Consider the following 15,277-nt stretch of genomic DNA (forward strand, 5'->3'; position numbering starts at 1 on the left):
AGCCTCCAGCTAAAGACTTGCTGTGCTCTCCTGAGATGCAGACATACTCAGTGATGAGTCTACTTACTTTGTGCATTTAGTAAAAGTCATCTGTGGGATATTAATTTGTATGTAAGGCTAAAGGTGGCCGCAGGCAAAACAGCACAAGATTATGAAGATCCATGTGAGACAGTGGAGGTGAGTGAACTCTGCAGTGTTTACAGCAGGCTTTCCTTGCACAGCGTGTTTGAGACAAGTGCTGAAAAATGGGCTGTGGGAAAATATTGCTTCTGTAGAGGAGCCAAGAGGAAAGCACAAAGCAGGCAGAAGAGGAAGAGGGGAATGTATTTACCTCTGACACACACACATATTCTAAGGAAGAAGCACGCTGCCAGAGTCCTTATCTTTCCTATTCTGAGTTTCCCCTCATGATGGTTTGAAAATGTCAGAGCTTCCTCTGGAGAATGTGTGTTTGTGTGCTCGTTTGAGTGTTAATGAAAGTCATACATATAATCTATGACATACTTCTCTTTTGGGCATTAACGTCCCTCTCTAGCTTCTCTTTATATGCATTAGACAGAAATGAATGGGAGGTCATCTCACTGCATGCAGTTCAATATCAGGGCCCTATTCCAGTTCTCATTACAGATGAGTGCTGACTCACTATGTCTAAATAAACAGAGGACACACACACGCACACAATGTAACCAAAGAGGAGGGCTATCATCTCGCCCAATTACCTTCCTCCCATATTTCCCAGAGTGCAACTTCAGCTGGCTGTAGCTCAAAGTAATTGGCATTGCCCTGACCTGACAGGAGGAACCTCTGAGAGATGGGGCTATCACGTGCTGCTGGTGACTGCCGAGACAAATAATGAAGTATAGATAGTCTATAAAGCTACATGTCTATGGAGCAGCGGCGTAAACACAACTGACATTTGACCTTGTTTAACAAACCATGACACATGCCATCGATTAGAGCGGTGAAGAAAGAAGATCAATATTTGTTTAAGACCTTCACGGGAGCCTGAAAGGTTTAAAAATCATACAGCTCATTGTGTTTTAAAAACAATCTTTAAAAGTATTGCACATACACTATTTTGTGTAATTTTAGGATCAAGTGAGGTAATACACAAACTCAAAACATGATTTGTGTTCATACTTGAGTGGTAGGTGTTTACTTACAAAGCCGGCGCAGTGCTCGCAGAATGTGGGTTTGACGTAGGTGGCCTCAGTAAAAGTGTGGATGAAACCCATCTTGCAGTTAAGCAGGGAGCTGGCTTTCATAAAGTAGTCTATCATCTCATCTCTGCTGATCTTCCCATCTCTGTTTGAGGAAGCAAAAAAAACGTGAGCTCCAAACGACACAGATTAGGTCAGTTTAGTAAACTGGTTCGGTCAGTGAATAAATCTGCAAATGCTCACTGGTTTTTGTCCAGTTCTCCAAACTTGCTGAGGTAAGGAAAGTTGTTCCTGATTGCTTCAAATTCATCCCTGGAGATGTGGCCATCACCGTCGGTATCGAAGTTCTTGAAGACCGACTGTGAACATGAGGGATGTGGAGGGTAGTCAGTGTGAATATTTAGTGTTGACTTTCATTTAACTTCAGTGATTGGAATGCCTTGAGAGATTATTTGATTTACTCGGTTTACTCACTTTAAAACATCATTACATGGCCTGACTGAGAGTAAGAGGAACTGGACCACAACTAGGAAACAACAACTACGACTTTAGAAATGTTTATCTGTGAGTAGAGAAGATTCATAAAGTCTATGAATTGACTCAGTAATGTCAGTTACACAGGCAATTTAGCTAACATCAGCCACCATAAGCTTCTGGCAGCAAGACCCCTGAGTGTATTGAAATGAGCAAGATCATTTATTAGGAAGTCAATCTTCTCATTCTTCTTTCAAAAGTTACAAACTTTCTCTTTATGGGGATCCACTTGAATTGCTCTAAATATGTTTGCACATTCTACTCTCTCCATTTTAAACACTGTACAGCTCTTTTCACATGAAAATAATGTATATGTTACACATTTTAATGTAAAACTAGATTTTATATTTATGACTGCTTGACTTTGCACCACTTGTTTATTCTTTGTGTTACTTTCTATATTTTGACTGTTATGCACCACAACATCAAGGAAAAATCATTCTATGTGAAAACTACATGGCAATACACCTGTTTCTGATTCTGATTTTTTGGATGCATTTGCTGTACCAAATGTAGAAAAGGGGGGGGGGCTGAGAAACTCACCTCCACCATCTTCTCTATGTGTTTCTTGATGATCGTCGGGTCAGCGCTGGGTTTCACCGACACCGCCCAGTCATCGATCATGGTCGGCTTGGGGTCAGGCGTTGGGGAGGGGCTGGAGTTCTGCTACAAACGATGTGAAAAAAAAAAAAGACCATGACATCAATATCAACCCTAGGGAAGCAGAAGCAAACATCTTTTTTTTTTTTAAAAGGGAAAACAAAAGAAAATAAAACAAAAGACAACTGCTGTACAGAGCAGCAGTCAAGGGTTACTACGGTGGATCAAAATGTCACGATAGAAGGAAAACAAAGATTTCTGATGTCAGTTTGTGGCAGTCAATAGCGTCGTAAGAGCATCTATAACAGGATATGGCAAATACGGGTTTTGGAGGGCTGAAATCTGATATTGAAATATCTTTAACATCTTTAACATACAAACATACAATGTCGAGGATTCATTGTTTCCCACATAATTCAATACTTTAAGGATGGGGCAGTTTCTGAAACATTATATAGGTCATCATGGGACAGAAAAACCTTCTGAAATCCAGACAGCCTACAGCTAGCAGCTTCATAAAGCCCCTCTCAAAAGGTGCAGTGAAATCAGGACCATCCATCATCTCAAGGCAGGAGTAAATGAGGTATATCACTGCCAAATATGGGATATTTGAGAACAGGCCAGTTCAGGACCCAAAGTGTACAGCTTGCTGCTCACAGCTGGCTTGCGAGGTTCTCTCTGCAGGGACATCTGGTAGATCTCCTCCTCTGTGTGGTACTGGTCCAGAGACACCTGCACAGAACAGGAGATAAGGAGCCAGTGTGACCATTTTGTCTGTAAATGACAGGATGGCTCATTGCTATTGGTCTTTTCCTTTAATTTACCTAATGAAAATGCATATATGGACTGGTTGTACTGCATATTAGATTAGATTAGATAAAATAAGATTAGATTCAACTTTATTGTCATTGCACAGAGTACAAGTACTGACACAACAAAATGCAGCCAACATGTCAAAAGATGTTTTTAGTTCTACTTTGTCAGTGACACTATCTAAATAGTCTCAGTGATGTCTTGGGGAAGGTTTAAAGCTTGCTGGGTATGGTGGGTGGGTGCTCTGTTGCACCTGTAATCATACCCAACAGTGAAATCGCGGTGTAACTAAATCATTGTAGCACCAAAAGCAATATGTTCAGGGGGTGTGACGTTACTCCTAAATCCTTGAACAAGACAGGGGCTGCAGTCTCCCCTCCATATATGAACACCATCACTAGTTCATAGAATAGTGAAGACCGTACGATGTGGTTGAAAGCTCTAAAAGCTTGTAAGGGGACCTTTAACCTTAGATTGCTTTCTTATGTATACTCAAACATCATGAGTGAACTCAAATACTGCAATTAGTATTTTATAGTATCCATGAACAGTGTGTTCAGTGTGGGACTGCTGTAGAAACTTTCAACAGGATTTAGGCAGCCTCTTCATTCCTAGCATTCATCTCCACCACAAAATAAATACATCCCTGCACAGATTTCAGCCAAAAGCAGCCTTTTAGAGGCGTAGTCCAACTGCAAATATTAGTGAAATAGACAAAAAGTGACCAAATAAGGCAGTTGTGTACCTTCACTGAAACAGCTGGCGACTATTCATTTGTTTCTCTGCAGTTTACTCACTCAACACTGACTGAGTTGTAAGTGTAACGTTTTAATGCTGTGAGCACCACAAATGTAAGTCAAATTTGAGGTAGCCTACTTGTACTTATTTTGAGTATTTTCTTTTCATGCTGCTTACTCCACTGCATCTCAGAGGGAAATGTTGTACTTTTTACGTCACTACATTATCCGACAGCTTTAGTCGCTAGTTACTTTACGAATTAATATTTTTACATACAAACCATATGAAGACATGCAAGCAGTTTATACCATTACAACTGAAATGATTAGTTGATGGACAGAAAATTCATTGGCAACTATTTGATCATAAACTCATTTCATTTTTCATGTAAAATCGTCCAACTTCACAAATGTGAAGGCGCACTGCTTTCAATGTATTGTTAATAATGTTGAGGTTTGGACAGTTGGTTTAACAAAACAAGCATTGTGAAGGTGTCACTTTGGGCTCTGGATAACTGTGATGGCATTTCTCACTATTTTCAGTATTCAATCAATTGATTAATGGAGAAAATAATCAGCAGATTAATGAAAATAATCATTAGTTGCAGTCTGTTACAAACTAAGTCAAAAAGAGCTCCAGCTCAACAACTACAGCAGGAAAATCGTGGTTTTACCTAAACGCATGAGTCATAAAAAGATATAAAATTGTATTTTAACAGTCACAGGGGACATTTTCCTGATTATACTGATACTTTCACCTAAGTAGCTTTTTCAATGCAGTACTCTTATGGGATTATTTTCCCATCTTTACAGTCGTATGCAAAAGTTTAGGCACCCCTTATAATTTCCATGATTTTCATTTACAAATAATTGGGTGTTTGGATCAGCAGTCAAATAACTGAAGGGGACAGTAATATTTTGACCACCCTCTTGAATACGACTGTATTCAAGAGGGTGGTCTTTCAGTTTGAGGGCATGACTTATTAATTTCACATTCAGATTTTGTAATGCTTTCCCTCAAAACTCTGCCCTCACACTTAAATAGTCCCTGCGCACTCTTCGATTTGCTGTTATCGCTGAATTGTTGCCTGCACAGATTTCCTGCGCTCCATCTTCAACTTTCTTCTCGTCCTATGGCTTCTTCTGTGTGCTCGTGAGAACTTTGCTCTCAGATTTTCTGCTCTGCTCTCTGACTTTCAGTGCAATAACCCTCTCAAAATCCCCCAACCAATAGAATACCACATGTGGTGTTGACCAATGAAATGATCCCTGCGTCATTGCAAGTGCGTTGCAGGGTTTTCAGGGAAAGCATTACAAAATCTGAGCGTGAAATCAATAAGTCATGCTCTCCAATTGAAAGACCACACTCTTGAATAAGGATAGGAAAATCATCCCATATACTTTTACTTGTAACCAACTATTTTTACACTGTGGTATTAGTACTTCATCCACCACTGCGAGTGGCAGCAGACATTTCAGAGACAGATATATCTCTAAACCTTGGAAAATAAAACTATCTTCATGGCCAGATACCACAAGACGTTAGTAAGATAATATGTTTATTCCGATTTGGAAGTGTTTTATAGGTCAGCGTCTGCATCAGGCATTAAAACTGCACAGCACTAAACCCAAATAGTGGAACTTGCACAGAAGCTGGTATTGCAGTAAAATGAAGAATATACATTTCAGAATAAATTACCATAAAAAATGTCTATTAGATGCTATCGGCAAATATTTCAATATTGTGCATCGCTACTATTTAACCCTAAAGTCGTGTGGAAAACATACTACTGACAACAGGTAACACCTATGTTTTGCTCCAATTACCATCTCACAGCCAACTGCTACATGTACAGTAATCGTCCACTGCATCCGCTGTTGGCCTCACACAATTTTCATCACAGCTAGTCTCTTACTGTAACTTTGTTTCCTGGGTTTTATTGAGTTGAGGTAGTGGTGAGTGCGGAAGGGGAAAAAAAGCTTTTGTTCTTGGCTGCATTTCTTTCTTCTGATTTAGCTGAGCTTACAGTATTTTAAGGTTCAAAAGGTTTACTGTAAATATTTCACCACATTGGAGATGGTATAATATAATACAATCTACTTCATTTGAAAGGCCGATGAATGTGACTCAAAAAAGAGACAAATGGTATTTTAAGCTTGTGTGGTTTGATTATCTTCATTATTTTGACGGACTTATTGACTTCCTTTCCATCTCCTCTCTGTGAGCCAAGGAGAACTCAAGGTAGATCAACTTGAATAAGCACTGGCATGACATAAGGTAATTGGTTATTGACTATGTCCAGCAAACTTCCCTGGTTCCTCTCAGCTCCAAAACCTGCCAAGGTATTTTCTTTCATTTTCACAGAAAAAAGGGGGGAGCCAGCTGCAATCTCACACGAACACCTGCAGCCGGATTGAGTGATTAAATCTCTTGGGGATTTTTAAATTCAGAAAGCTCCCGTTCTCGAATCCAGGAAACTCTTATCTGCATCTGCCAAAAATACTAATGCATGCTCATAACTCGTGAGTTTAGTGTGAAGTGCTAAAACACCACCTCAGCTTTCATGCTGAAGTGCAGGCAGCAACAAAACTGAGATCAGTCTCACACAGTATTCCCAGTTAAAGAGCTCGCATTAAATGTAAGATGAAGAACCATCCTGTGATTCTGCCACATAATCTCCAGATTATTTAACACCAAATTCCTGTTGGTGGAGAGTGAGAGAGCAATGTTTTGTCAGTAAAGACTTTAAAAAGAAGATACTGATTCTACTGAGTTCCTCTTTCAGGAAATTTCAAAGCCAAAGTACTCTGTCAGCAAAATCCCTTCAGTATTTAATCAGGATACAGGAACAAACAGGTTTCACTGCAGGTTAACATTTTAAAGTTCAGTGAAGTTCAGTGATGAGATACTTGAACAGGGTCCTGGTTTTTATTCTGGATAAAAGCATGACTCTTAAACGGAATTTAGCAACCAGATAACCGTGTAAAAGCAGTTTGCCAAAGAAACAGAGGTAAATACATTGTTTAGTCCTCCCTTCTTTTAAATAAAGAGGCACTCCACCAATATTACTCATGTTGTTTAGTCAACTTACACACCACCAGTACACCACCAGTAAAATGAGTTGTATAATGATTTCTGTGGCTCTGGAAGAGCTTGCCAAAGTTTAAAACAAAATCCTGATGATGTCATCAGGGTTAGCTTGGCTTAAAATGTTTTTTTACAAAAATCCTGCATTACAAACCGGAAGGTGGAAGATGCTGTAGAGTATCCCTTTTACATGTGCTTACAAATAGGGGACTTTTTCTGAATTCTTTGAATTAATCTTAGCTGAGCAATATAGTATCACATACCAACATAATTTTGACCAAGTTGGCCAACCGGATTATAAAGTGTTCATAATGGCACATTGACTGATTATTATGAATTACTATCTGAGCAAACATCTTTCCTCTTTTGACCTTTTATAACTAGTTAAATGAAATAAGCCATTAAATTATTTCTCCCACTATCTATGATATCTTGCGTGTCCAGCAGTCATAAATTATTTATTTCTCAAAGGGTGTTACACTAGATGTTGTGACTGCACAGGACTACAGCTATTTAAGACTTGAGCTGGTGCATGCTTTGAATGCTTTGGTTACACATAATCTCTGGCCTTTGTCTGTATGCAGATTTTGTCCCAGCTGGCTCCTGTACAGTCTGTCTGACCACGAGCCAATGAAATCACAGCAGAACAAAGTCTGTGCATCACATTCTTCCTCCTACTTCACTGCTGTCTGGGTGGTTCATGAGTGCTCATGGATTCTGTTGCACTTCATGATGTACAACACCTGATTCAGGACCTCAGTACAAACTGTTCTTTGCTTGTTTTGGCATATCTCTGATTCAAGAGAAACATTCATCTTGGACACTGCACATACACCTGTCCAGCCTTTGCACTCACCGTAAGCAGGTTCAGCAAGTCTGTGTTGGCATCGATGCTAGGCGGGGTGGTCTGGATCTGCGCCAGCTCTTGAAGGATGGTGTACAGCTGTTGGGTCTTAGTCAGGTTAACCCGCGTTTTCTCTTTGTCTGCCCAGTCTGGCAGCGCCACGTGCACGGCTATAAGGTCTTTCAGGTGCACGCCGAGGATAGGGAATCGAAAGCCTGAGCACTCGGAGAAACGCTTGCGGTATTGACTGTAGTTCCCACATGATGTCACCAGTTCGATGAGATTGTTAAAGACCTGCAGGTTGAGTGAATGCAGGGGGATGAAATTAATTTAGAAGGCAATATTGGATAAACAGAAAGCCTGTCTCAAGAGAGATTAGTTTAGAAGAGTCAAAAACATTCTGGAAAACTTTGCTCCAGATGGACTTACGTAACTGACAAGACACTGTAACTCCCCCAAATGTTGCATTCAACTTTCCAGTTAGTGTGGCTCAAATTCATAGTTCTGAAAAGCCGCTGTGTAGGAGTAATGGGCACACATAAGGAGCTTGGCAGCTCACACAGAGGAGATGTGGTTTACTGAATCAGGATTCGACATCACTTGTTAGCTAAGTGAATCAACACGCTGTGAACAATTTGTCTGGCATGCCAGAAATAGAGCAGTGATGGTTCAGAGGACGGTAGCCGCTACTGCACCTTGTTGGTCTCTGCGCTGATGTGGGCCTGCGTGTCTTTGAGACGAGAGATGGAGCTGTTGCTGAGGCCGCCCACCACCGCCATCAGCGTGTTGAAGTTCTGCAACTGCAGTAGCTTCTGTCGACGAGAGGGAGGAAATATTAGGAGCGAGGGTGAAAGAGGAGACAGGGATGGAATGTGTTATCTACCGCCAAAAAGGATTTAAGAGAGAGTGAAAGAGAGAAGGTGGTATAGGTTAAAAAATATTTACAGTATAAGGAAAGGGAATATGAGGACAATAATAACGCTAGAGACCTTTTGAATAGTGTTCAGCAACCCACATGCACATCCACACATAAACCTAAGCCGAGTAAACCAAGATATTACTGAAAGTTCTAACCTGTGTTAAACGTAAGCTAATACTTTGTGAATGGCACTCTGCAGGCCTCCATGCTGCCCTTCAGCCTGCGTAGCATCTCACAGAAAATCAATGGGGTCACAGCTGTGTGGGAGGGCCGCCAGAGGGGATCATTTGATTCAGCTCATACACCCTTTAGAATCAATTGGCAAAGCAGTGCGGAGGGCAGCCCAGCATTTGACCAGTAGGCTCAGCTAAACTGCACATGCATGTGGCCGCCAGCGAGGCCTGGGGAAGATTTCATTGTCCACATGTCAGGCCATTCCACTAGCTTTAGAATAAATGCCAGATAGAGCTGGGAAATGGAGTTCATCTTGTCAACCAATTGTCATCACACAGCCGATTGGTGATGTTTTTTAGTTAGCGAAGCCAGAAGGCACACACAGAACATATTGTGAAATTTATTGGCACTGAGCTTTTCAATAAGCACAAAAGGGAAATTTTTGCATTTTAAATTATAACGCAAGTCTGTGCAGTCAAGAAGAAGACTATTGAACATGAGTCATTTGTAACGCGCTCCCAACAGGAAGCTAAAATGGGACACAACGATCACAGCCTGAGGGAAGCTTTGGGAAATGTCAAATATGTCGAGGCTACCTTCTGTGCTGCCTAATTTTTGTCCCTGCATGTGCTCGCACTGGGCTACATTTCTGAATACCAAAGTTTCAGGCATCTCAAATTTGCATGGAATTAACAACGGGATTTCCAGCGGGGATGGTCAGTCTCTGATCTGCCCAAATGTTCACCCATTCTGTATGAATGACACAGTCTGCAATGACTTCTGGACACTCAGATGTGGGAAACACTAATTATCATTATGTGGACACTTTCAAGCAAGTGCAGTTGATAAAAATCATTCTATGTCAAAATTTAAATTAAAAAAATGAAAAATTATGGAAGGGGGTAATATTCCCAGAAAAAAACGTAATTATTCTCAGAGCATATGTGAGTTATAAATGGGTCTGTGCAGGAAGCAGGGTATGCAAATGATAATAACAGCCATCACATATGCTACTTTCACCAACCAGTATTATGAGATACGCCTTCTGTTCTTCTTTTGTGAAACAAGCTTAGTTGCAGTCCCTCATATTTGTCTTAAGTGTCTGAAAGCTCCACACAATTTTGAGAAAGCTTTTTTCTCATAAATGTACCACTTTGATCTTAGAGAATCTGGGGGTTTCTCATATATTTATTGTTGAAGAAATATTGTGAGTCAGGTTCAGATGTGAAGAGAGCGATGAAGACTAACATAGCATGGTTTATTGAGCCCGGCCGAGGAGATACAGTGCCAGTATACAAAATGTGAACACGTCAAATGCCTACACCAAATCTGAATATCTTTTGGTCCCTTTTATGTTTCTGTCTTCCACCAGTGCCTGTAGCTTTCTCTATTAGTTCATCTTTAGCTGGCCTTAACCTAGGACAGCTAATCTATCTGATGTTCAGACTCCAATGCTACGTCATATTGGAATGTGTTTTATCCATGAGTTGTACTCTAATCTGTGGAGCCAGTGAGTTCTTGTAAACATTCTTGTAATACTCAACCTTGTAAGATTCCCACGGAATACCGATAATTGTTAGCTTGATGCCTGAGCTACTGTCTCTACCTTATCAGTCTAACTGTTGTCTACCTAACAAGGACAGTTACATGTGGGGAATAACTAGAGCTGGAAGGTCAGTCAACACTTGTGGGGTCAGCTAATGTAAGCTAGACCTGCCTTATCTTTCCCTGTTACATCAATTAAGACACCTAAAGAAATTTAACATTTATAACTTTCATCTTGGGAAGTATTTTTTCTCGGAATATTACCCCCCTCCATGATTTATATATTTTATATCTACAATGGCCATAATACACAGTCGCACAGTTTAGACTAAGAAAGAAAAAAGCAATAAAACAATAGACACAACGTTCACTGTGCTTATTGTGTCATGCTAAAAAAAAAATGTTACATGATTTAACCTTTTACATCCTGCTGGTTTACCCTCTGCCAGAATATGAAAACTTATGAAACATGTAATATATGGACAGATTCGACTCTGGTCTTTTCTTGTGGTCACCCACACTAGAGACTCTGGGAGTCTGTCCTCAGGCACAGCAGTGCTTTGAGTAGTGCTTTGAGCTAAATGCTAGCATGTTTAGCTAATGTTTAGTCTAATATTTAACATGTTAGCATGCTAATATTTGCTAACTAGCACTAAACAAAAAGTACATTTAAGGCTTATCATAATGTCAATATGCATAATGCTATTAGACAAACTCAAAATTTCGACTTGATGATGACTCTGGGTGAAAAGTCTGGGTAAATTATCCGGGTACAATGCACAGCAGAGTATACAACTGAAACCTAAAAATATTGTCTCTCTACCTACAACACAGTCTGGCAGTCGAACAATGTAACAAATCCTTAAAACCCTCATGTCCAAATCTATTGCAATGGTCTAATGATTACAAATTACCTATTTGTTTCATCAATGTGATCCAAAAGGCTATACTTTAGATTTGACAGATCATCAGTAAAATACAGTATAACATAATATATATACACACACAGTATATATTTTATATAATTTTTTTTTTTCTTCAGCACCTGCCCTGCCCCTCTGTACCAAATCAATAATAAAAATTTGAAAGATGCTCAAAGGACACAGACATGACTCAGGATGGAGTAGACAAGAAGGAGGTCATTCTCAACACATCAAGGCTGGTTTAGAATCAGCACCTGACTCCCCCGTTTCACCATTGGAAAAAGTTCAAGTGTTGAATATCAAGGAGGGTGAAGACACTTGGTCAGAGCCCTGCTGAGGTGTTAGAGTGCTGGTGTATTAAGACAGAAGGAGGAGGTGAAACCTGCTGAGATCCTGATAAATAAATGATAAGCCACATAAGTTTGTTCTGCAGATGAAGACAAAGACATAATGGAAATGGGTAGGAGAATGAAAACAATCCAAGACTAGTCTCGCAATGAGTAATGAGGATGCATTCACTTGGTACTGCAGTCTACTAGGATGAATTTTTTTTTCTGCACTTTCTGAAGCTCCCTGGTACAGAAAAGATGAGTGAATTGTCACATAGAGGAAGAACCAAGCCCTTCCGGCATACCAAAGCAAACTATAACATCAAACTAAAATGATAACAATTTCAGTGAACCCCAGGACACAATTTAAAGGCACGTTTCTGCAGAGAGAGGACGATAGTCTCCAGACATGTGGGCAGAGAACCATTTAAGGCAGCAAACTGACTGTTTTGTTTGGGATTTGTTGGGGAGAGAGCAGATTAAACTGAGATTAGGATTAGAACCATCTTGACCTGTAGATGACCGTAGATGATTTAAATCGTTGAGCATAGAAATAAAGAGCTACACAGACAGATGGACAGATAAAGGATAGTCTAACTTTCATTTAGGATTAATGTGAGTTTTATTAGGCAATGTTTGTACTTGAAATACACAGTGGGGAATCTTTCCAACAGGCAACATTTACCAGGCCAATGTGCAAAAGACAAGTGACTCCTAAAGAGGAATGAGCGAACACTCAGTAGAGAGAAAGCAGGTAAAAGACTATTAGTCATGTAAATGGCACGGCTCCGGGGATAGCAATGGTCCTAAGAGAAATTTGTTGATCCTTTAGCTCTAGGGCCCCCAGCATGTCAAAATATTCTGTAAATATCTCTACTAAAAGTATTGACACAAAATGTTGTAGGCTACAGATATTCACTGTCCCTAGATGGTGATGCCCTGGCACTTTTTGATCACAGTGAAATGTCTCAACAACTATTAGATGGGTTGCCATTAAATTTGGTACACATGTTCATGCCCCTCTTGGGATGTAATAACTTTTCATCTAGAGTAATCATCAGGTCAAAATGTCAGGTTGTTCAATACTTTAAGTTTAACTAAACTAATGGCATTGAGCCTTGTTTTAGTGCTACCTAGCTAATGTTAGCATGCTAACATGCTAAACTAAGCTGGTGAAACTAGTAAACATTGCTAGCAAATGTATTTTCACTGGGAGCATGTTAGCAAACTGATTTTAGCATTTCGCTTAAAGCACCACTGTACCCACAGCCACTAGCATGGCTGGAGCCCTTCTAGCAAGGTAATAACATTCTTCAAACTCACTGTAAAATTTCAGTCAACTTTAGAGTAACTTTAAATGGTCCTCTCTGTATCGGATCATTTACATTCAGCTGAGAGTCATGCCACCTGCAGACATTCCCCACTGATTCCTCTATTGTAGGATGCATGACTGAATTCTTTCTAGCCAACAGTAAGAGCACAAACTGTATAATGAATAGACGACACACTATGTCTTAATTTCATGTTCTATTCTTTGCAGCAAAGAGCATATTCTCTTTTATAACATTTTATTGTCTAGCTGTAAAAAATCTTGTTTCTCAATTTAAGGTGATTTTCATTCTTTAAAATAAATTGAGGTTTTACTTGCTCCTCCATTGGTTGTGACAATTTCAAAACCCCTTTGGCCCATAAAAGCCTTTGGATAGTGCCAAAAACGCATCATCACCCAGCTAAAAAAGGTTTTCTTAATTCCTGGAGATGCAAGGTTTTTCCCTGACAGTAGCATTATCCAAAACAGCTCTCAGTAGGCATTAAAACATCCTAAAGCCTTTTCAAATTAAATTCACATTTTTTCACAATCTATGCCACCTAATGGGAAATGATCACATCACATCATCGTGCGTGCGTGCGTGCGTGCGTGCGTGTGTGAGTCATCAAGGCTCCACTGTGACTTTTCCCCTTTTCTCCACATCTCTTGGTTTAATCTCTTATTCACCTCCTCCTTTTTCTCTTTAGCTCCAGGCATTCATCTCAGCCGGCTTCTACACGCTTCCTGAACCATGCAACTCCCACCAACACCACTTAGTCTTAAAACCTTTGCAAACTGTCTTAATGGGCCCAGCAGACAGACCTGTGCCACTCTGATGAAGTGGGAGATGACGGCAGCTCTCTGCGGGGCGGTGGGCTTGCTGAGCACCATGAGCTGGATCCACTGGGAGACGCTGTTGAAAAGGGTGATGAAACGCTCCAGGATGGGGTTATCCACTGTGCAACCGTGCATCACAAAGCTGTGATAGTCCTGAAACTACAAGCACGAACAAGCACAAGACCAGCACTTACAGCCAACCTTCAAATACATGGCATTTACAAGGCAGAAAAGATCTAACAACAGACACTAGTCTCCACTAGCACCCACTGGAGTGCCCCCTTAAAGAATAGTCAATATTTCTAATATGCTGATTTGCTATCCTAGATGAGAAGATTAATACCACTCTCAAGTCTGTGCGGTAAATATTTAACTGGAGCAACATCTGGTTACCTTAGCTTAGCCCAAAGACTGGAAACAGGTAGCCTGGCTGTGGCCAAAGGCAACAAAATCTCACAAATTTACGCAGTATATTTTGTTAGTTTAATCTGTACAGAAACCAAAGCATGAAAACAACAATTCCCTGTTTCATGAGGAGTTATGTGACTTATTATTTCTGTCCAAAAGATTTTTACATTTGAAGTAAGTGTATTTCCCAAACTGTCAAACTATTCCTTTAAGGCAGCAACGTTTATAACAAAGCAACCAACTGGTGGATTGGCTGGCTGATTAAGCCAATTTTTAGTGATTTGTTTTCACCTGGTAGACATGCAGAAAACTATCATTACTGCACATTTGACCAAGTAGCTTATATGCTCTATATTTCTATGTATTTTCCTTCTTTTGTTTTATATTGAGCCAGAATCTCTTTTAGAAGAGAAACAAACACAAAGTCAAGACAAATTACTACCACTGCCCCTGTCTTCCCACCAACACCATCAAACTGGAATAAATTATCAAAACAAAAAAACGTGCCATTCAAATCAGCACAAACCCAGTCATTGCCTTTGCTTCCCAAAATAATCCTAAAAGAGCAAAATGTTTCCAGACAATAAATATAATTACTGCCAATAAAAGTCCATTTTAACCACTATTGCTTAGCAACTACAATAAGCCTGCAGCGTTTAACATTACTTGAAAATTCTAATAATTAAGGAGCTGTAAACATCCTACTAGATACACAGCTTCAAAGCTTGCTCTTCACACTGACCAGGATCTTGCAGAAGGATTTGTACTCCAGGTAGGTCAGGTGTTCAGCCAGTTCACAGGAATCGAGGTGGTCAAACAGCAGGGACATTTTCCTCTTTTTGGACACTGATGGGACACGCTGAGTCACCTGCCGCTTCCATTTATATGACGGCCTGGGAGGGATGATGAAGCACATAAAAACAGAATATTTTATGAAAAGCTTTTCTCTTCTTAGGTCTGTTCCTCACACCAATGTGAGGATCAGCTTTATCATTATGACACATGTTTGAGCTGCACTTACAGTAGCATTAGATAGCCAAGAAAGATAATGATGAAA

At 40.1% G+C, this 15,277-nt stretch overlaps 1 protein-coding gene across 4 annotated transcripts in view; it reads right to left on the minus strand.

Moving 5' to 3' along the window:
* The window catches only part of LOC119912454 (RAS guanyl-releasing protein 2-like), a 40,357-nt gene that overhangs the window by 13,157 nt on the left and 11,923 nt on the right, over positions 1 to 15,277 (minus strand). For 3 of the 4 annotated variants that reach the window (XM_038731656.1, XM_038731657.1, XM_038731655.1), the window contains 8 exons: positions 14,963 to 15,113; positions 13,798 to 13,971; positions 8,472 to 8,588; positions 7,789 to 8,070; positions 2,952 to 3,026; positions 2,238 to 2,360; positions 1,404 to 1,519; positions 1,164 to 1,305 (listed from right to left, as the gene is read on the minus strand). In XM_038731656.1, coding sequence (XP_038587584.1) covers positions 1,164 to 1,305; positions 1,404 to 1,519; positions 2,238 to 2,360; positions 2,952 to 3,026; positions 7,789 to 8,070; positions 8,472 to 8,588; positions 13,798 to 13,971; positions 14,963 to 15,113 — 1,180 coding nt within the window. The remainder of the gene's footprint in view (positions 1 to 1,163; positions 1,306 to 1,403; positions 1,520 to 2,237; positions 2,361 to 2,951; positions 3,027 to 7,788; positions 8,071 to 8,471; positions 8,589 to 13,797; positions 13,972 to 14,962; positions 15,114 to 15,277) is intronic. The other variant, XM_038731658.1, reaches the window with a different exon arrangement.

Source organism: Micropterus salmoides, unplaced genomic scaffold (assembly GCF_014851395.1).
Source record: "Micropterus salmoides isolate LMB-PRFRI ecotype aquatic unplaced genomic scaffold, ASM1485139v1 Ms_hic_scaffold_2, whole genome shotgun sequence".
Classification (NCBI taxonomy): Eukaryota; Metazoa; Chordata; class Actinopteri; order Centrarchiformes; family Centrarchidae; genus Micropterus; species Micropterus salmoides.